Source organism: Bradysia coprophila, unplaced genomic scaffold, assembly GCF_014529535.1.
Source record: "Bradysia coprophila strain Holo2 unplaced genomic scaffold, BU_Bcop_v1 contig_24, whole genome shotgun sequence".
Taxonomy (NCBI): domain Eukaryota; kingdom Metazoa; phylum Arthropoda; class Insecta; order Diptera; family Sciaridae; genus Bradysia; species Bradysia coprophila.
The window spans coordinates 1,249,561-1,272,986 of record NW_023503501.1 but is presented as its reverse complement, the minus strand read 5'-3'; the positions used below and the strand labels follow the sequence as shown (position 1 = coordinate 1,272,986).

The 23,426-nt window shown below is 37.1% G+C and overlaps 2 protein-coding genes across 7 annotated transcripts; one reads left to right on the top strand and one right to left on the bottom strand.

Moving 5' to 3' along the window:
* Positions 1–822: 822 nt before the first annotated feature.
* On the bottom strand, positions 823–13,255 carry LOC119078132 (dihydropyrimidinase). 6 transcript variants are annotated; one of them, XM_037185603.1, is made up of 11 exons: positions 13,148–13,255; positions 9,020–9,202; positions 6,941–7,035; positions 6,690–6,880; positions 6,358–6,632; positions 6,205–6,300; positions 6,093–6,143; positions 5,687–5,925; positions 3,531–4,003; positions 3,235–3,468; positions 823–3,173 (listed from the first exon to the last, which is right to left on the bottom strand). In XM_037185603.1, exons 2-11 carry the CDS (start codon positions 9,062–9,064, stop codon positions 3,094–3,096), a joined length of 1,779 nt encoding a protein of 592 aa, XP_037041498.1. In that variant the 5' UTR covers positions 9,065–9,202; positions 13,148–13,255; the 3' UTR covers positions 823–3,093. The 6 variants fall into 6 exon arrangements, with proteins under 6 accessions (XP_037041498.1, XP_037041502.1, XP_037041500.1 ...); XM_037185607.1 differs by lacking the exon at positions 5,687–5,925 and adding an exon at positions 5,310–5,533; XM_037185605.1 differs by having other exon boundaries at positions 13,115–13,216.
* A 415-nt stretch (positions 13,256–13,670) lies between these two features.
* LOC119078135 (protein KRTCAP2 homolog) lies at positions 13,671–14,956 on the top strand. The gene is made up of 4 exons (XM_037185611.1): positions 13,671–13,819; positions 14,298–14,452; positions 14,515–14,645; positions 14,709–14,956. The coding sequence occupies exons 1-4, from the start codon at positions 13,705–13,707 to the stop codon at positions 14,818–14,820; spliced, it is 513 nt and encodes a 170-aa protein (XP_037041506.1). The 5' UTR covers positions 13,671–13,704; the 3' UTR covers positions 14,821–14,956.
* Positions 14,957–23,426: the final 8,470 nt, after the last annotated feature.

The window sequence follows — 23,426 nt, the reverse complement described above, 5'->3', positions numbered from 1 at the left end:
AAAAAACTGAAACAAAATACGTCACTCATGTCATTTGAAAGTCAGCGACTGTACCAGAATTTGCGAGAATTTGCCATTACCAAGTTTGACAAATTTTAGGAAATCAATTCCCCAAAAATAGAACCTGTGAGCTAATGCCGTCTTCGGAGACGTCTTCAATAAAAATCATTGTTAGATCTGTGCGCCGAAATATCCAGGGTCATTTTCTGGTAATTAAATTCCACAAAATTCCTTAAATCTGGTCTCTCATAAATCTTAGAAAACACCATCTCTCGACAACACCGAACAAAACATAAAGTTTAAACTAAATGAACCCAAAAATCGACTATGGTTCACCACAAAATAAAGCGAAGGGAAATTAAAGAGTACATTCAAGAAGGAAAGGGACATTAAGTTTTTCAAAAATATTTGTAGGGCTTTATTCCGCGCGCTTTCTTAAAACGTAAGTTCACATACATTCATACATTCTATCCGCACAAACGTTCTTTGTGTTTGCTTATCAACCCTATATTACATAGATGGTTGAAGTCGACTAGCTCAAAAAGGTTCCAGTGGGTATTGCAAAGAAAACTGAGGAATTGATGGACAAAATCATCCAAAAAAATATGATATGTCTGGGAGATCGTTGGGTGTTAAGGAATCTCGCGCCGCGTCATTCACAATAATTCACAAAGTGACATATTTCTTATACAAAATGTGTCAAAATGTGAATTATTGTGAATGACGCGGTGCGAGATTCCTAGCAACCGATCGTTGTCTAATTTGTGTGTTTAAAAGGAGAATTTCTACAATAGAAAAAAAAAACAACAACAAACCAAATTGTTAGTCTTAGATAATATATATTTAATTAGAGTTTATCTCTTAAACATCTATTCATTCCATTTATTTTTGTCCTTTGAATGTTAACTGATCATAATTAAAAGCTGAACATTATATCATCATCATCATTATCATCATAAGGGGTAGATAATAGTTTTTTATACATCCGAGTGATAAATGCTTTTTAGGCACTAGATGTGAAGATTGTCACATCGTGTGCCTAAAAAAGCATTTATCATGGAGTTGTATACAACACTTTTCGCAATAAAGGTTACGGAAAGTCCTACTTTTCGTCACTTGTTGCGAAAACGTCTATAACAGCACTCCAAGGCTTTAGAACATTCTAGCTAAAAATATTAATCTGATGTCAGAGGATATCCATAAATAGCGGCCCCATTCAGTGTTGTCAAACAAAGTAATACCTCGACAAATCCTCATTTTCGGAAGTTAAATTTATTATCTATCCCCCTATTTAGGGGGCATTTGGAAGGGTCGGTCATACATTTGACACTTCAGAGAATTATATTTATGGAGTCATCAATGATGTAAGACCTGTATGGCAACACTGGATGGAGGATGTCCTCATGGATGTTCCTTGTTCACGATCATTTTACCATAAATTAATCCAACGAAATGTTTGTTTATCTACCCTTTGTTTTCAATTTTGTTGTGCGTCTTTATAGATATTCCAATTTGAATAAGCCTTTGCATTTATAAGAAATTTATTTAGCTTCTTTAATCAATTAAAATTTTATTTATCAATTTCCCCCCTTCCCCGTCCTTTAATTTGCTGAATAATGTTATTATTTGGACATTACGTGCGAAGAATTTCATTTAATTTGTTCCTTAATTTAATTTAATTTATTTTTTTCCATTTATTGTATTTAATAAAAGTATAAAAAAGGCTTTGGCTTACGTTTGATCATTTTTCCATATAATTCTACGAATTTATTGTATTTGATTCATTTGGTTAGTTAATAACATCTATTTCCTGGGCAGACTGGTCTTATAAAAAATCGGAAATTAAAATAAAATAAAAAATTTGGTTTCGTTTCAGTCTCATTTATTGTCGAGCACATCGAACAGAACAATTGAAAGTGCTGACATTCGCACCAGAATTTAATCATTGTAAAAACGAGTGATCCCGTGATTCTGCCTTATAAAGTGTCTTCATGACATTTTGATGTTTATAGATATTATATGAATGGTTGAGGGAGTTCACGAAAGTAAATTATGCAGAAATATTCTCAGGTATATTTCGTTGATTAATAGTCGATAATAGATTGAGGTTAGCTCGCTTAGTTTGTAGGCGGAAGCAACTGGTTTTTAGAGGGTATAATGTATCAATTTGGTACTACCAATGCAAGTGTACCAACTTGTAAAAATAAAAAAAGCCACCGATGACCGGTGGCGACTCGCTTGACGATGGAATACTGCGACAAAATGACAAACGAATACACGGCAGTGGTGCCGATTATAAGGGGAGCAATTGTACCAAATGAGAAAGTATTTGACGGGCAGAGCGGAGCGAGACCGAGAATTACTCGAGTTCGAATTCCTTATTTTGCTTACAGAAGTAAACACAACGTCTTTCATACGTTAGAGGTGTAATTAACCGTTTTTTTTACGAAACATAAACACCAATTCGTTAAATCATTCTTCACAACAAAGATAACAGTTCGGTGTAGAAAATTTCTATTTTCTCACCTGTCAAAACAAGAATACTTCTGTCATCTGACAGAGCGTCAACAAAACATCATTCTATCACACCGCACATATGAAATAGTTATTTGTTTACCAATGGGGAAAAAAGTTGAAAATTTGATTTCCGGTGAGTCGTTTGTGTCACTCGAGGAAATAAGAATTTCCTACTTTTTCTGACCCGAGGTCAATGTTAGCATTTTTCATAACAAAGAGGGAAGTGAGAAAATTAGTATTTTTTCGCCTGCGTTGTGAAAAATAATCTTGGCCAAAGTCGGCACCTCTGACATGGCAACCATTTGTCAGAGATAATTCGACATAGACAAGATACATAATGTACTGAGTGTATTTCATAGCCGTGAATTCACCTAATGACAAATTGCGCGAAAATTTCCAACTGAAAAATATTACGCAAGCAAGGACATTGTCACCTCTTTCATAGAAATAATTTGATGTGCGAGATAATAAATGAGAATGGAACGAACGACGACTTTGAAGGATATTTGTGATACTAATGATTGGTTATTGCACATTAAATATATTCTGTTGATTTAAACTCTCGACTCGGATTGTTTACCAAAAACCACTTGACTTGCCGCCTGGTGGATTTCTTACACGAATAGACGAACGCTGCTCGGCAGTATCAATTTCCTCTACAAAAATTTCAATTGATTTATTGACTGCAACACGCAAACATTTCTAAAAATAACCTACCGCTGATTGAGAATGTCGAATCTTGAAGATTCCGTTGACCATCTTGTCGCATTGCTCTGCCGGTCGGTGTACTCGCTCTGGTTGTATCAGAAGATACACTCAGGGCTAGGCCCGACAAGAAATTCGATAGTGGTTCCGGCGCAGGAATTTCAATAGCCAATTCTTCTTCAATATTCAAATGCTTGGCATCGCCGTTGGTCGACTCCTCGTCGCCATTTTTAATTCCATTGATACCTAAATTTTCGGCATCGATTGAATTTCGATTTTTAAAACGAAAAGGATAAGAGTCAACAAACCATTGTACACAAATGGCGGTGAAACTGGCGTCTCCAAGAAAGTACCATATCCTTCAGCGACACGAAGCAGTCCGTCTTCAACGCATACACGCCCTTTGACAATAACACACTCTGGAACGCCATGGCATGTCATACCCTCGAAAATATTAAAATCGCATGCCTGGCGATGTGTGCTCGCTGATATGGTTCGGGTTGCAGTCGGATTCCAGACGACAATGTCCGCATCCGAGCCAGCCTCGATTCGTCCTTTCTGCGGGTATAGGTTGAAAATTTTCGCAGCATTGGTGCTGGTAATTGCAACAAATTTGCATGGATCAATCAATCCACCATGCACGCCTTTCTCCCATACAACGGACATTCGATCTTCTACGCCATTGACTCCGTTTGGAATTTTTGTAAAATCTCCTTTGCCCAACTCTTTTTGGTCCTTGTTGAAAGTGCAGTTATCGCTGCCAGTTGTTTGGAGATGGTTTCTGAGAGAAATTCAATGATTTAATGATCAGGTGGTCTCAAGTCATTGGAACTTTTAGTCTACGTCGCTTTGTACAGTGTCCATTACTGGAAGTTTTATGCAAAACTCACAGAACTGACTGTACAATTTGACGGAGACTAGAAGTAATGATGAACACACATGAAAATTGTTAGGTGAGTTAACGGTTGTTAGTGCTGTTAGAGTTCAGTGTAATGAAGATTTTCAACGAAGATCTTGCTTACAGTTTTATCATTTATGATAAGCAAACGGAAGAGCAAGTCTACACCGGTTAAATATGTCATTACATCTTGTTTCCACAAAATGCGGAAAATACCTTTTTCATGTGTACGTTGTGTTTTGCGTTGTTTTCTCCCCTCAATAAAGCCATCAGAAAATTGTGTTTTCTTGACGACTGTCCGAACGACATTTCTAGTGAGAAAAGTTCAGCACTCTCTCTCCCGTGGGGACAAAGAGAACTTTTCTCATTCGGGCTGTCACTTTGTTTATGTTTTCGTAAATGGTATGGTGAATCGATGTTTGCATTTTGTGGACAAAAACGGTAAAACACAACCTCCACGCATGAAGAACGTTGTGTTCAACTCTAGGAGAAATAGGAGCGAAATTACGGCCATCGATTCGATCTGATTGCAAACAACGTTCTTGTTGGAATTGCCGTTTTTCTCCACGAAACGAAAACATCGATTCGCCATTCTATTTTCGAAATATAAACTAAGTGACAGCCCGAATGGAAAAGTGCTATTTTCTCAGCACGGGAGAGAAATTGCTGCACTTTCCTCACTAGAAATGTCATTCGGATAGTAGTCAAAAAAATGCAATTTTTTCATGGCTTTATTAAGTGGAGAAAATGAGGCAAAACACAAAGCGCGCATAAAATAGTTATTTGTTCAACGAGTTTCAGCGGAGTGGAGAAAATGACTATTTTCTTGCTTACGTTGTGAAAATAACTATTTCCTCTACTGTTTGCAGTGAGACATTCAAAACAATTTGATCTTGTCTTGGATTCGTACCTATAATCGTTTACATCCATCTTTAAGGGGAAAATACGAGCGGTACAAAGCTCCACAGGATTTCTTGATTTTGAGTTGAATTTGGTGATAATAATTTAGGTTCTGTATGGATTTCTTGGACATTGTGACATTCAGGAATCGTTTCCCAATTAAATAAATTCAACCAAACCTACCACATGCATGGTCATCATGTAACACATTTAACGAGAGCCGGATCGACGAAACAAAAAGAGATTTCTGTGTGTCTCTACATGTAGGCTACAAAAACAAAACACTTACAACGCCAAAGCCTTCAACAGTTTTCTTGGCGTTTCTGGATCACGTCGAATCGGTGGACTGGTTACGTAATACAAACTGGCCGATGGCTTTACATCACGTAATGTACAGCCGATAGCACCGGTCAATACATCTCCGAAGACTGTAATTCCCTTAAGCCGTGCTGATGATACAATGTCTGCAGCCTTATAGCTTGTTAGATGAGATATGAAAATTGGAGCTTTCACCTAATGTTAGAGATGAAATGTGAACGACAATAATTCCCACTGAACATAATTGTTTAGCTATTGATGGCATGCGTTAGTGCATTTATAGTTAAAGGAGTAGTGGATGCGTGCGATAAATACGAAAAAAAGGAAAAAAATAATCGGAAAACTTACTGCGACAAAAATTTCATTAAACACTCAGGTGTTGTGATGTCTGGCCTTAATGGTGGACTTAAAACATGGGCAGCAGCATGATTGAAGCAATGATGACGATAATTGGTACCATCACTGCCCAGAGCTGCTGCTAACGTTTCACCAAAGATACCAACACCATCGTACCGCTGACGAGCTCTGGCTAATTCTAAGGCTGCCGATTTACTCATAACATGCACTACATATAATGGACAATTCACCTAACGGTAGGGTAGTGTAATGGGAATGTAAATCAAGAGTGAGAAATAATAAATTGAACCGAGAACAGCCGGCAAGAATATATTTGCAACGAAAAAAGTGATAATAAAAATAAAAAAAGGATTTGAAAGTCGTGCATACGAAGACATTTAGCGAAAGCTAGTCTTACCTGATGAGCAATAATGCAGGCTCTGTTAACAGCTTCTGCTTCGACCTCTTCCTGTCAGAATTTATTGGATCAATTCACTTATTCCACTAACCATAACTCTACAAATAATTACATTTCTAGACAATTCATGTCCTTCGGGTCCAGTCACCCCAGCATTCAGCAATTTTTCCGCATTTTTCGCTATAATACTTCCGTTTTCGGCATGTACCTAACACAATTATTCAAATATTACGTTCCATAAACACACTGACACACACCGCTTTACCATTGCTACGGCTCCCAGTTCTTTACACGTCTCGAACACCTCGTACAGCTCGGTATCGTCCAACTGGTACAGACCTTTGTATGCCATAAACACTTTAAACGAATTAATGCCCCGCTCTTCGCATAGGATTTTCATTTCCTTTTGCACCGATTTCGACCACCATGTAACGGCAACGTGAAACCCATAATCGCAACACACTTTCCCATCAGCCCACGATCGCCATTCGTCATAAGCCTCGATCAATGACTGATTTTTGTTCGGAATCACAAAATCAACTGAAATTAATAGGAATTGTTTGAACTTCTAGCCGACCGCCTCTCCTCGATTCATACTTATGGTAGTTGTACCGCCAGCAACGGCCGCTCTTGTACCCTTATAAAAATCGTCCACCGAAACTGTGCCACCGAATGGAAGCTGAAAATGTGTGTGCGGATCAATTCCACCGGGAATTAAAAGGCGACCTGCGGCATCAATTATTTTTACTCCGCCAGGTACGACGAAATCCGAGCTTGGACCGACATATCTGTTCGATAGAAAAATCGTCAATGACCTCACTATAAAGCAACTGTAAAACGTTACTCACTTAATTTTGCCATCTTCGACATAAACATCGGCCTTGAAATGACCATCGTGATTCACAACCGTTCCATGTTTGATGTATAAACGATTTTGAGCACTCTGGAAAATTATAGATTTGTTTATAGACTTACTGTATGGTGGGACGATTATATTGCAAAATATACAGTGAAATTAATGAAGGAATATCTTCTTGTGTCAAAGAGTGAGCACTCAGCACAAGAACTTACTGAAATAAGTAGAACACTTTCTCTATACTGGTGACATTTACAGATTTCTCACCAGCCCGACAAACTACTAGAACGCTAAATCTGGGTTTTTCAACACATTACCGTGGGCTCATACATTCAATGCGGAAGCTATGGTTACAGCAGACTTCAAGAATTTCGCTGTCAAGGGTGTAGTGTACTTTTACGATCTTTCAAAGCTTTGTGATTCTTTTGGATTCCACTTGATAAGTGGAATAATTCAGTGGAATTCAAAAGAAGCTTAAAGCTCTCGAAAACTTTTTGAAAGACACAAATGCGATACTGTGTTTTGGCTTGACACGGCTGTTACTATCTGCTTTAAGTATGGTTAAGTATACTCAACAAAAAGTACTCCATGTGAGAGCCGTGAGAGAGCAAGCAGTCAAGGTAAACAAAGTAAAAATTGAAAAAAAAATGGAATTTTGTCTCTCGGACGGAGTCCTTTTTTGGTAAGTGGAAATCAAGCATTATTATAGAAGAACTGATTGATGTGTGTAGAGGTCAAAAATCTTGTTAAATTTTCTGAACAGTTCAGATCTATAATTCACGCACCATATATCACACAAAACTAATCGCTTTTCAAATTTATTTATCGGTTCATTCGTTCAAGACAATTAATAAGAATCGTTTTTAATCATAATTGAGAGATTGCTCAATAAACGATCTGTTCATGGTATTGCGTATGTGTACGTAGCAAGTACGCGCACAATCAAAATGCTATCACGTTTACTGTGCTTATAATGAGAATAGTAGAGATAAGTAAATCGAACAGAATGAGCCGTTGGAATACGACTTTAAAAATGAAGTGTTTATGTGACACCGTAAATCGTTGATGAAAAAAGTGCGGGAACTCGGGAAGTCGGAAGTCCTTACAGTTCTGTACAAAGTCACAGTAAAATTTAGAAACGGAAAAATATTGTACATTCGGTCGTAAGACCCAGTGAGTTATTTAGTTCAACTTATTCTTAAAATCGACCGACCATCCATGGCCAAATGAAGCAAAATGTAGATCACGTCGTCTGGCCTGTTATCAGCTGATGCTTTGTTGCTGCTAATATCAGCTGACAATAGTAGTGTATTAAGCGGCTTGTACACAGGTGCAAACTGAAAAATACACTATTGATATAAGCAGCAGCAAGAGTACCAGCCACCAAAAGACAAGCTATTACAAATTCTGCACTCCACTGAAATTTACCCAGTTTACCGAAACACCGAAGCCAACAATGTAGAGATGCTTCGGTGTTTCTACATTAGAACCAAACACTCGCACGTACTTGTGTGAGCGTTCGAAGTTTCGTTCTTCGTTAGTTCTTGCACAACACTCGTACGTGGTTTTGCTTTCATTTACCAGCTTTGCGGTAACTATTCCACGTGTCTCGCATGTAACAGCATGGCTAGTGATGAAGCAGAATGAGAGTATACTTTCATTTTTCTTATGATTCGCTAGACTTGTACATGCAACAGGGTATGACTAGCCACTTGTGGTTAGTTGTTTCCTTGCCACTGTCGTCATGGCCTGATGATATGTTGGCAGAAATAATTCTTTAAAACTTTTGAGGAAGTGTGTGTAGCAGCTTTAACGGTACAAACAAGTACAAATAGCTATGATTGTTTGTGTAGATCAGCTGATCGTGCTGCAATTGCAACGCCTCTGACTGTGTTCGTAACAATAAAATGAATCGGTTTGCCCCTTGTTGTCTGTTATTTACAATAATCTACCGAAAGATGACGGGCTATAAATATTAGGATGATCAAAAATCTGCCAGCTGAATGCTTCACTGTTCTTATACTCGTAGATAAATTCACCTAATTTACAAAATTAATTAAAAAATAATTACCTGAAGATGAATGGGTACTTTTTTAACAGGTGTTGGTGCCGTCATTTCCGCTGAACTTACAGTACGATTACACTTTTCTTTCCACTGATTTTGTTTGTTTTTTTTTTCGAATTGTTATCACACAGGTCAATTTTAGATTCAACACAATTTAATGTTTATCAACACTGTTCGACGAACACAGTTCTGTAAAATCGAAATTGAGATAATAAAGTCAGAAAGCAATGAAAAATAAAAATTAATTTCCTTCAAAATATACAGTCCCTCCCGTTTTGCATCATACGGTATTACAAGACCGAAAGCGTATGATGATTTTTAACACACAATTTTACACCGCGCCAACCGGTGTGTTTATTTTTATTTCAGGTTAGTCTATTTTCCACACCGAACCATACACACACTCTGTGTACGAGTGTGATCCATATTATCGTAAACTAACATATTTAACATCATTAACACTATAAACACAGTTATAGTCATGCTACTTGGGCTTCTCGAAATGTGTGTGCACCAGCTGAGGCAATTTGTATCATCGAACAAAATGTACAATAATTAATCGTCGTAACGACTTCCTACACATCTAATTTAAAATGAGCAGATGATTGTGTGTTGCATCGTTGAATTGATCAGTCAATCAGCATACGTCAGACCATTTTATTGTTCAACGAAAAGACCTTAACTCTGAGTTGGTACAATCCATTTTTGGATGGAATTATGAGTTGTACGCCGTTTCGGAGTAGAGTGTACTGATAAATATTTATTTGTTTACCTCAAACACATATTTGCCTTTTTTTAGTGTACACCTACAGAGCACACACCTATATCCATCTTAAAATGTTGATTGCAAAATTAATTAAACATTTTGCTCTACAGATGGGTAAACCAATATTTACGAATATAACAGTTTCGGTATTGAATAATGGATCGGTTTGTGAAACATACGGAAAATTATGTTCAAATTTCATATTCCATTTAAGTGAAATCAATAAACACAGACCGTATCAACGAGCGGCAGAAAGGTGTAGGTATTGCGGAAATGCCTTTCCTATTATAGGATTAATAATTGAATAGTGTGAGAATCTAGGACAGCAGAAACACATAACTAATCATACGACTTCTCTGCGGCAGCTCTTATATCAATGTTAATGCTGGGAGCAGTACTATGAACTAACAAAGTCTTCTTGTTCCAATTCGTACTAACCTAAGAATTAGCAAACACTTTAATACATTAGAAACGGGCAATCATAATCTTTTGGGCATTTCTAATTCATTGACGGATAGTCTAACAGTAACTATTAAATCACTGCCCACTTGTTAGATATCCCATACGTCTGCTACAATTTGGAATCTTATCTACCACACAAAAGTAAAGTTAAATAGAATTTAGTGAGTGCGAGGGTCGCAGCACAAAGCCTTACTCACGTAAAAAAAAATCCGTCTCAGATGTCGAATGTCGATTTCGTTTCTCTTTCTGATACTAAGCAATACTCTAGAATATCACAATTTGCAAAAAATTGATTCTGAGTCGCGCAACGCACTCGAAAATTTATGCGTTGACATTGGTTTCAATGCGTTGACATTGGTTTCTATACGTTGACAACCGTTTCTATACGTTGGCAACCGTTTCTATACGTTGGCAACCGTTTCTATACGTTGGCAACCGTTTCAATGCGTTGACAACCGTTTCTATACGTTGACAACCGTTTCTATACGTTGACAACCGTTTCTATACGTTGACAACCGTTTCTATACGTTGACAACCGTTTCTATACGTTGACAACCGTTTCTATACGTTGACAACCGTTTCTATACGTTGACAACCGTTTCTATACGTTGGCAACTGTTTCTATACGTTGGCAACCGTTTCTATACGTTGACAACCGTTTCTATACGTTGGCAACCGTTTCTATACGTTGGCAACCGTTTCTATACGTTGGCAACCGTTTCTATACGTTGGCAACCGTTTCTATACGTTGGCAACCGTTTCTATACGTTGGCAACCGTTTCTATACGTTGGCAACCGTTTCTATACGTTGGCAACCGTTTCTATACGTTGGCAACCGTTTCTATACGTTGGCAACCGTTTCTATACGTTGGCAACCGTTTCTATACGTTGGCAACCGTTTCTATACGTTGGCAACCGTTTCTATACGTTGGCAACCGTTTCTATACATTGAGATGTGTTGTTGTATAGTATCAGATAAGAAAACAAAATCGACATTCCGCTGGAAGTTCTGAAACAATCTTTTTTTAAGCGGCTGGGACATGTACTAGTAGAGGACACAAATTGTTCTTTCGCTAATAAACTTTTTTAGGCTAGGTGTCCGACTACTGGCATATGTCCGACTGCTGGTTTTACCACCCTATAGTGTTCCGTTGCACTTTTATATCGTTTGGCTCCAATAAAAAGTGAAAATAACTGTCGGCTTTGCTTATCTGATTAGTGTCGGCAAAACTACGCGAACTATTATAATCCGCCGCAACACAACCCACCCAATCTAAGAAGCGTGTTTAAATTACCATTAATAAGATTAAGTGTCGCGCCGCAAGTGTAGTTAACCGAATTGTGTAAAATATGAATTGTGCTGAATGAGTTGATAACCTCTATGTGCGTGCGTGTTTAAATCTTTTGCGTTCTACTTATCTCACATAAAAAGTGTCGTATTCAAAACAAATTCGAGTTTCATCCAAATAATCTCCAATTTATTTCGTTTTTCGGTTGGGGAGGGTCATATAGAGTGTCGGAATCATTGAACGGGAAAATTTATTCCACTGTGAGAAATGGCCGGGCGGAAATGCGAACGCAGTTAATCAATAGGAAAACTATATTTGAAAAATGATAATTCCGAACATACGCACTCAGAATCGTTTAGTATTGCACTTAGCACTATACAAATGATGAATGTTAATTTTTTCGCCCGTCTGGCTATTGCCCTCGTCATGTGAAAACAGCATAGAAAATTGTAAAACGAACAAAATGTTACATAAAATGTAATTAATAAACGAGTAATACACACAACGTGTAACTGCATAATGGAACAACCGGTAGATAGCTATAGCCGGTTTGATTAGTGCTGGTAGACATTGTTTTTCTATAGAAATAAAACTGAATTGTTACACAAGAGTAAAGACGTTCAGAACCGAAAATCACACAGCCATGACGAAGGCAGAAATACGCGGTTGAGTGTTCGAATGTCGAAGGCGAAACCTTTATTTGAGTAATTCAAATTGGCGACTTCAAGTAAAGGTTTCACACAACTATGACTGTGTAGCAGAGAGTCAATTAGGTCCGCTCAATTGATTCACACAGGCAATTAAGCGAGATGACAATAATTTTCAATTTTAAGACAATTTAAATGGCTCTGGTCACGTGAATAATTTGTTAAACTTTTAACTTGACGGATAGGGACATAATGATACTGTAATGTGAAAATATCACAATCATCGAATCGTATTTGTATCAGAGAGATCACGTACAATCAGTAATTGCTTCAAAGAAAATTGCGAAATTGAATAATCTTCAAAGCATATAACGTCCCCCGATACAGCACACTAGAGAACCATGAACTTTAACTATTCCCGACACGAACATACACCGAAATGTAGACAATGTAGAAAAAAGAAAGAAAATTATTGCCGCATCGCTCTATTTAGAAAATTCACGACTAACACAACACCAAGTCTAGCAAACCCGAAAGTATAAATCTTCAAAACAAAAATTGCTTCGTTCCAGTCATTCATAAAAAAAACTCACAAATTGGATTGAACGCTTATTTAATCCATTCGAACAGTATTCGGTCATTAACCACCAATCACATCTTGGTTTATTAGAACGCGAATGTATGAACTGTAAACAACAAGTAGGAAAATCGATAAAATTGAATTTTCGCCAAACTGAACAACTCAATATGTGTATACGAATGGTATATTGGGGTTAATATGGCAACCTATATCCAAACAAAAAAAAGCTACTACGGTCGGTTTTTCACAGTACCTTTGACTTTTCCCAAGTCTTACTTGCGGAAAACCGTCAAAAAAGGTTAATTAATATGCGACACCACAAGTCGGAAGTTGACCGAAACACACACTGCTTGTTACCGGTGTCGTATTATAATAATAAGAGTTTCAAACCTTTATTATTTGTTGAATTTTAGATTTTCACGACGAACACACCCGTAATAAGATTGCGTATTAAACGTACAACGAAACACGGAGAACTGAATTGGATGATTGAGTGTGTGATGAGTAGAGAGTGAAAAATTAGTTTGTTGTTTGCAAAATAATTGAGAGCATCGACAGTGGTTTACAGCGTTTTGAAGAATGAGAGTAAAAGAGAGGAAAAGAAAACTACAAAAGGAAATGCATGAGAACGAATTGCATTAAAAAACTCAGGATTGGTTGTTTGAACCTGTTAAGTTTGAAGCAAAATTGAATTTTCATTAAATTTTCTTCGTTTTTTGTTGAAAACAATGTGTGAAGGATGCCCGATACTTGAATTCAGAGCATTCATAGTCACTAATGACAATGCTCTGAAACCGTATTCCCTTAAAATAGCGACAGCGACATCTACATTTATTTAGTGTTTTAGTGTAGAACAATATCGGCATAGAAGGTTGTTGATATGTTTCGCCATAAAGACTATGGGTGGCTCTGTTGACAGTAAGTGACAATCCAGATGGGTGACATCGATGACATTTGTAGGAGTGTCAAAGAATTTCCGAATAACCGGCATATTCGGCTACGTGTTTCATATTAACAAAAGTTTGAATAGAATTGTTTTTGGGCACATAGACTACAAAATGGGTAGGTTTCCGGCACCTCAACCATCTCTCGTTGCACGAAATCAAAGTTTCGGTTGAAATTCATTGATTTGATTTTGTATGTGAATGAAAACCAGCAGATCACACAATAAACAAGAGATCTAACGTCACCAAATGGTGTTGTGGTTCATCGTTTTCGGTTTTTTGTTAGTTTTTCATTGATGATGAAAGTAGAAGCCGTTATGAGAGTATTCATACCTTCGCGACTGGGGCATACATGTCAAAACACAACCTTAGGTGTCTAAGGTGTCGTTCATAAAGTGTACACACTAAAAGCGACGAATCTTAGACCCTCCTCCCACTCGTATCCGAAAATGTTTGGATTTTTGTTTATTGAAATGTATGAAGCGCACACTTTTGTCTAAACCCTTCTCCCCTTAGAAGCGTGTGAATGGTCCTTGACCCATCTATAGCTTCCTAAAACGTAAAACACTTTTAATTAGAAAATATCCTCGTTACAGGCGTGTCCAGTGGCGTATCCTTGGCGCTATCATCCATATTTTCAGTCCTTCTGTTCTCAGCTATGCAAATGTACCGGCCATTCTTTGCTGCAACGCAAATCAACACTATCATTGGTGGCTTTCTCGGATCGTGGCTGTTCATCCTTGCACTGACGGTATATGCTTTTCTTTTAATTAAAATGTCTTTGACAATCAAAAACATCAAATCGTCGGACAGGCCGTTTCTAATATGGAGTCTGTCGTTCTGGGTTCTGGATTTCAAGCGAAACTCTTTCCGGAAATAGTATTTTGTTTGATCGGAGCGACATTTGCTTGCGGAATGATTCATCGTGTATGTGCGTCGACGTGGTATGTTCAAATTGAGTTTTGTTTGGAAGTGTTGACGACTTAAATTAATCCTCTTCGTTCCAGTTTCATGTTTTCATTGCTTGCGCTGTATTACGTCAATAGACTGTCGCAGAAGGCACAAAATGCAACAACAGCGCAACCGGATGCTCATACGTCGAAGAAGAAGAGAAAGTGAAGCTTTTGCACAATTTCTGAACAAAATTTGTAAAATTTTACGTAAAGCAAATCGAACAAATGCATTCTGGAAAACCTTGTGAACACTATAAAGTACTCTCTAATGGGAGAAAATACAATTCTTTTTTGCTACTAAATGTGCTTTCTATTCGACTACTTAACCAAGTTTCTGTACAAAGTAAGGTTAATTCGACAAGCTGATGATTGTTATAAGTTCTCGTAAATGTTTGACCGTAAAACATTTAAACCTTTGAATAAATTTCGACTGCATTTGAAAAACATAGAATCGTAGTCACTTTCACTGCTGCGAACTTTTATGCTCTTGTTTCTCACTTGTATAAATCAAGGTAAATATAGTGAGGAGGTAATGCCATATATAACCGAATCAGATGTGCGATGGCACGAAAGTTCGATACAAACGCCATCTCATCCCTTCGTTGAAAGCAAAAAATGGAATAGAAAGTCGGGCCATCTGTAGTGAGATAGCGAAAATATTTTTGTGAAATACAAGTAAATCGTAGTCAACCATTTTAAAAAAAGATGTCATTGGCATCGAACTTATGTGCTAGGCCGCGCGTTTGAATGACATTACCTCCTCACTATATTTACCTTGGTTTAAATGAATTACAGGGGGCGCCAGTGAAATTTAAACTTGAATTTGTTTCAGCTTTTTTTTCAGCTGGTAGACTTATACAAACAAAACTGCTCGTACGGGTTTATACGAGTGTGCGAGTACAAAAATGTTTTTGAAATTTACGCGTTTTTCTAATTTTCATGAGAATATGAGTACTTTAATATATGTCAGTGAATTAGGTGAAACTGATTCATGTCTAAATTCTACTGACGCCCCTGCAATAAAAACCACTCATATCAATCATACTTACTTACTTACTTACTTACTTAGGCGGGTACTACAACCTACTATTGGTTTTGGCCTCTTCCAGCAATCTCCTCCAATCGGACCTATTTCGCGCCAACGTTCTCCAGTCGCTCACTCTTAGTACTTTTAGGTCAGACTCAATTGCATCTTTCCGTCTCGCTCTTGGTCTTTCTGGTCTGCGTCTTCCATCGGGATTTGTATTTAGCAGTTTCAGTGGTATGTACACGTTCCTCGTTCATTCTTTGTACATGACCGAGCCATCTTAATCGATTGATTTTGATGAATTTGACTATATCAGGCTCCTTGTAAAGCTGATACAGCTCATGGTTGTATCTTGTTCTCCAGTTGCCGTTCACATTGACACCTCCAAAAATTGATCGAAATTGATATCAATGATACCAGATCAAAACAACGAATTATGAATGTTACTCTGTCCACGTGCTACACGCGACGTTAAATGTATTGGAAAATGGTGGACGATTCTAAAAAGTTCGAAGAACAGTCACAAATTGTTTGGACCTTTGCATTTTCCCTTGTGTTATCGCAGCCCTTGCAACCCTCACTTTTGGCAAAGTAAGGACGTAATTCGTACAGACAAGGTACAAAAAGTTCATTTTAATTAGGAATGTTGAAAGCACAAAAATTATGGATTTTTATGCATTTCTCACAATAAAAGCTAAAATAATGAGACCAATGTTTCATATTTTGTCAGAACTTCAAAATTCTTCTTATATACTGCGTTACAGACCCAACTATGATGTCCTATTTAAGAATTTACCACGAAAAACATTATAACAATCTCGTCCACTCGCAGTAAAAGAACCAAAGGTAATAACACTTACACTGACAAATGGAGGTCTAAGTAGCTCAATCGACAGATTGATGGACTCGCGCCATATATGTCACGGGTTCGACTCCCGTGTCAGACATGGGTTTTTCCAAGGTAAATATATTGTGGAGGTAGTGCCACTCAGACGAGCAGCCTAGCTCATAAATATTTTAGCTATCTCACAACACTTGGCCCGATTTTCTTTTCCATTTTTTGTTTTAAACGAAAAGAGGAGATGGCGTGTGTGTTGAACTATCGTGCCACCTGATTTGGTTATATATGACATAGCCTTCACACTAAATTTACCTTGGTTTTTCCTAATCGTAAACGGCTAGTCTCTACTGTCAGTTAACACCAGTCTCCTCTATCGACTGTAGAATATGTCACTAAGCCAACCCAAAATACACATGCAAAAGTCACAAGCGTGATTCAAAGATATCAACTACTAGCGACACCTATAGATGAATAGATGAATCATACGATTTACAATCGTAAAATCTCTTAAATTTATGGGTATGCACAACATGCCAAATTGTGGCTAAGGTGCTTGGAGTGAATCAGCTTTTCTGCCCATCTTATCCTATCGTACATTTGCACAATAAGGAACCTTCATGACAAAATCGATTTGAAGAATGTCTCCGCCAAAAATATGGCACTAAGTGTGGTGAACATTTAGTTAAGCTAGTACACCGAGACACTCGTTAAGATGTTGTTAGATGTGTTGTTACATTTGATCGCAAGTGTGACTGATCCTAGATCGTAGTGACAGCAAGAGATGAAACTTTTTTCCACATTTTTCAGTGCCAAAATTGACATATACACTGTGTCCAAGTGTCCAGTGTCACTACTCTACTTAGAGTACAACTTATGGCTTATGCATTAAAATCCAAATAAAATTGTATTTTTCTGAAAAGCCTTGCAATTATCGTTTCATATCTTTAGCAGTTTCTAAAACTTTACCTCCGAGTTTTTTTATGGTTCAGTCCCGGATGCATATACTATCAAAGTTCAGAAATTTGGATTAGTTAATCAGAAGGTTTACTTTCTGTAAAGTTTTCTTTTCGTTTTTCTTCATCGTACCCTTTTTACACGTGCCAGAGCTATAGAAAAAGAACAAAAACTTTTATTATTTCCACTGCACGCACAGTATTATTTGCCTCATACCACCTACCTGTGACACTAACAGTTTATTTAACTTTTGTCGAGTTTTTTGTTTGATTATTTGATTCAGTTTCTTTGCAATCCTAGTAGTATACAAAACAAAGTCGTAAATAAACATTAGGGCTGTTCGAAAGAACAAGTTTGAGGCCGACGATTTACTACAGTTTTGCTCCAGTATATTCATTATACGCTAAACATTCCCAGTAACATGTTATGTTGTTCGTCTAAAAACGTGCGCTATTTACGACTTGCAATTCATACGATTCCTCCGTAGATTTTCGTATAAATTCCCTGAACTAATTTCATTTGCCTTACCGCAAAATGATTGAATTTCCTTCTATGATTTCCCTGTCTTATACTACAACAGCAACAACAATTCTGTCGAAAAGCATCTAAATGTATTAAAATAAAGCAGCCACCCCATATTTGAGTAGTAAGTATCTGCTAGCATTACATTGAGATCCGTGATAGAAAAGCGAAAAGGTTATATAACGTTGAAGTTTCTTCAAAAAAAAAAAATCTTCTGCATAAGTTTAACAATAATATAATAGAGAAAAGCTAAAAAGCAAAATGATTTTTTTTCATCTTCATCTTCTTCGCCTTGTATACATTTCGGTTATACAATAATGTAGAAAATTTGTGTGGAAATTCTCACGATATTACCACACTTGGAAAACGTAAAATTGTTGAAATGGCGAAATCATTTCCTTGAAATATTTTTCACCCATCGCATTACACACAATATAATATTACAGAAAATCATTTCGGATCGTCGTATAAGCTTTTAAGGATTTTAAGTAAAATGTTACATAGTTAAATAGAATAACTGTGGAAAACCGGGAAAATTTAATTGTATTTTTGGTAATGACTTTTTCGGAGAGACTTTTGAATATTAAATTGGTTGGATTAAACTTTTTGATGGCTTTTGTCGAATTTATTTATTGTTTCTCATCGGGTTTCTGAACTGAGTGTGTCTTATCAAACTATACAATTATTTTTAACGATATTGCCAACGTCGACGAATTGCTACTCAGAACGAACGTACCTATTAGAAACATTGAGTGTAGTAGTCGTAGTGAGTACAGTAGTACCACTCACAGCTTTATTTTATCGACTCAGTCTACAGTTGCATACGGCACATTACGTTATGCGGACCTGTTCGTACAGTACATCTTATGTTTACTCAGTCTACAGTTGCATACTATACGGCACAATACGATATGCGGACCTGTTCGTACAGTATGTTTTGAGTAAGTACATCGTCCATATTTCAATGTACCAGCTACTGTATTTGTTTGGAGCCCTGTACAAGGTTCAACAAAATTTTTTGATTTTCCCCTGCACCATTTTTTGCAGCGGAATCCACGGTACCAACGGGTGTAGAGAGAGTGGTATAGAAATAGAATTGATTTGGGTTGCAATTGCAAATCTGATAGCAATGATGGTAAAAAACAAACAGATGGTTCCACAGATGCAAGTGAATCCGGTGGAGACTCGTTGAAGTTCAAAAATTGCGATTTTCGGGAAATGAACGAAATACATTTTCTAATTAGAACTGCAAATTAACGACCCTGCTGCTAATCGCAATTTTTTTGTTGTTGAAAACACTCTGTGCCACCAGTCAGTAGTCAACCCAAATCAGTTCTCCACTGCTCTCCTAAGGTTGAAAATCAAAAATTATTGTGGAACCTTGTTCAGGTCTCCAAAATGGTTAATAATTTTTTGTTATAGCATCCTTGAGTAATCAGACTACATTCTTCCATCTCTTGAAATTTTATCATAAGTAGTCTAACTTATGTCCGCCGTTGTCAAATAGGTTTTTGTTTGTACTTTAAAAATTCGTCTTGACTGTGCATGAAATGTCACTTCAGTGGCTAAGATTCAGTCAAGAAGCTATTGGTTCAACGAGGAAAATTAAAGTGGGAAATTTCATTGTGAGGGTGTTATTTGTGGCCGAAGCAAGGACCACAAGTCATCCGAGAAAATGTAATTTCCTACTTGTTGTGAAAAAAATGTTTTTTTACAAGTTGTAAAACGGAAGTACAGCTATTGACCATTGTTACAAAATGTATTCATGAATTTAATTGCCTAAAATAGGCCCTTCTTCTTCTTCCTCGCTTTTATTTTGGCATACGACTAATGTGTGCAAAAACCTTCCTGATTTTGAGCTATTTTAGCTTTCAGGGTCAGCGTTAAATATTTTAATTTTAGCTTTATGGTTGTATGTACATTCTCATTGATCGAGTTACGGCTCTCAAGTTCGTAATTCTGCTCTTCTTTTCATCCGTTAACCCGAATCGCTGTTGTTGTTGGCGCATTTGGACAGCCCAACTGTTCTTTGGCCTTCCCCTTCTACGCACTTGAGGGATGTCCATCGAAACACTTTTTCTTGCGATATTGTTCTCGTAAGAATCGACTTGAGCGAATCAGTCGTTTCTCTCATTTGTAACTTTTTCGACGATGCTTTCTTTTATGTTCAATGAGCCTCGAATATGTTGACTTTTGATGTGATCTAATTTTGTGACGCCAAGGGACATACGGCACATTTTCATCTCTGCTGTTGTCAGATCTCTTCCAAACTTTTCATACATAGTCCAGCACTTTGATCCATAGGCTAACGCGGGTCGTCTGTTGTGTAGATTTTTCCCTTGAGTTTTGGTGGACAGGCGTATTCGCACAATACTTCTGAATTTTCTCGCCACTTAAGCTAGGCCAAGCGAATAGTACACTCAACAAAAGTTCTTGCATTACTTTGGATGTAAGAAAGTTAATGACAATAATGAAGAGCAGTGGGCTGAGTACGCTGCCTTGGTGTACTCCAAGTAGTACAGAGAAAGGAGTGGAAGTTCCAGCTGTGCATCTAATCTTAGTGGTTACATCTTTGTCCATTATGATTTGCACGTACTGCTCTGGCACTCCATGCCAACGTAGTGCGGTCCAAATCAGATCACGTGGTATTCTGTCAAAAGCATTTTCCAGATAGATAAAGATCATATGAAGGTCCTTTGCTGCGTCTCTAAATTTTTCTACGAGTATACTCATGGCTGGGATGGCATCGACTGTTCACTTGCCAGGGACAAATCCACATTGGAGCAGATTGATCTTTGGGAATACAATTTTCATCAAGCGATTGCTAATCACTCTTTCCCAGGTTTTCATTGTGTGGTTTGTGCATTTCCTTGAGTCTCCTTTGTTCTTATAGAACGGTAGAAGGAAACTTTCGCGGAATGATTGAGGCATTGGGTTACCCTTTTTGATTTTGTTGAACAGAAAACAAAGAAAAATAATTCCGAAAAAGAGATAAAAAGATACGGGTTCAATATTTAAGCCTTCCGGACCAGAAAAACATCTCATTAGCCCAATATCCCACATTCCCTGGAGTCAGAGCAAGCCTACCTTAATACAAATATATACCTATCTGTTAGCGGTCAAATAACTATCTAGAAATTTTCAGCAATTTCCACCAAAACCGTCACGAGAATTTTCTACTAATATATGTACAAGAGATACCAGGAAAATTCTAATTTTTCGACGCCAAATATCACCTTCAATTAATTGATTCCTTTTTGACGGGAAAATATGAATAGGCAACTAGTTAAGCACCCCCACATTTCCCTAAACAAATTCTCTACACAAAGCCCGTCACAGCAAATTAATCCGATTCTAGGAAAACAACCGATAGATTATGTATTAGTCTGAATATTTATTAATGTGCGAGAGTTTTGCCTCGAGACATTCGAATGCCGTACACGTCGCTAATATTCATCTGATTGCACAATCGCTTGCTCGTGTATGGAATGAATTTTCTGCACTTATAAACTGAAAATTGTGAAGCCAGCGATTTTAATTGACAAATATTTAACACTTAATCTGTATGCTGTGAGGAGAACATCGAATGAACTTAAACATCGGATTACTTGCTTAATGCAGACATTTATGTGTGTTGGAAATTTTCCGAGAACATAATAGCTTTATACAACAACCAAATTAGACCGTTATTATTGGATGTGTGCTTCAGAATGTACTCATAAAACATTGAAAATGCAGTTTAAACGAGCATAAAATATTGACGACGATATTTTGACATACTAACTATATCTGAACTAAAAGATGTTTTTGTTACAAACACACAGCAATATTATCGTATTATGATGTTGCCAGCAGTATAGAAAACTCGAAGAAAACCGTAGAGGAAAAACTTTACTTGGGAAATAATTCAGAAGATCCAACGATTTCTCTATGGTCGGGGTTTTTTTTTAAGAGAAAAATCGTTACATGTCTCTCGATAATATTTATATTTTATATTGTGGATACATGTCCGACATTCGATAAAGTTGGATGATAAGTGAACCAATTTCAATAGTTTATGTGATTTTGTTTTCAAGAGATAAATTTTCTTATTGAAAACCATTTGATGTGACGCTTGAATTCGTTTTAGATTGTGTATTATGGTCAAGTATCAAGGTTATTGATGGTCATTCGGGGGGTCATTAACAGTGTAGTACACTGTGCATTTTCCTTTTTTTCATATTATATCGATTTCGTTTGGATAGATAGGGAAAGCGTATTGTATAAAGAAAGTGCCGCAAGAGTTTTAGTCAAACGTCTCGTGTAGAGACTATATTTATTTTTGGATAGGTCTTCAACACCTCAAATATAGAAAGTAAAGGTTATGTGGATTTGTTTGGATGCTGGGACAACATAAAAACGGCCATTGGTGTTGAAGTTGAATCTTTTCAAGCTGGAAAGTGTAATGTCTGATAGAATTTTTTACATGCCCGATGGCACTGCTTGTTCAATAATTTGCAATTGCAATTGCGAGCTAAGTTCGTGAGGCGGGAAAAGACAGACTTGCCGATATAAAATAATGACCAATTTCCTTTGTTTAAATTGACTTTATTGGCTTTCTAATTTCCTTTGCGCCCAACAAGCCAAATGAATGCAGACAGTCAATAATACTCTTTGCAGTCAGGGTACTTACCTCTGAAAAAACTATTTCACATAAGCTGTTCAAAAAATTAAAAACTATCAAAGAGAGGGGGGACATTTGCTATATTATACGCAATATCTAACTTGGAACCTAGAGGAAAGTGTGGAGTGATAGACTCCTTGAATTTCGAAAAACTTCAAAATACAAAATTCGCCAAAATGCCCAAATTTCGCCTGAACCCATACTCTCTCTTGCAAACAAACTCTCTTAAAATATTGAATTAGGGTGTAAAATAAGTTTGAGAAACCCTGCTTCTTCATAAGGCTTAAACTGAACAGACTCACATATCGTAAACAAGTAACAGAGTTTCACAATAGTATGTTGTGTTACAAGTATTGTAATGTTGGGTCGTGTGCTGAAAAAATCTCATTACAATACGTGTAACACATCATGCTTTGTGCCAACCTAGAATTGAAATAGACAAATGCACAAAAATTCAGAATTTTCATTGTAAACAATCACTCTTCGAATTTGATCGATCACGTTGCTTTGCATTTTTTTAAAACGAATGCTGTAATAACTCATACGAATTTCATTTCAACACTGGTTTGAGTGTTGTAATAAGCCATGAAAACGGGTGTTGTAATTTTGGACATTTCAATCTAGTTATCGATATTGAAATCCGTCGTATTTCAATTCTCGGTGGCACAAACGTCTTTACCATCTTAATAAATGAAGTTTGTTGCTAGAGAGGGCATTTCCTGACCCCCTTGCACGCTTCCGTAAGTATTTACGAACTCGTTTGTA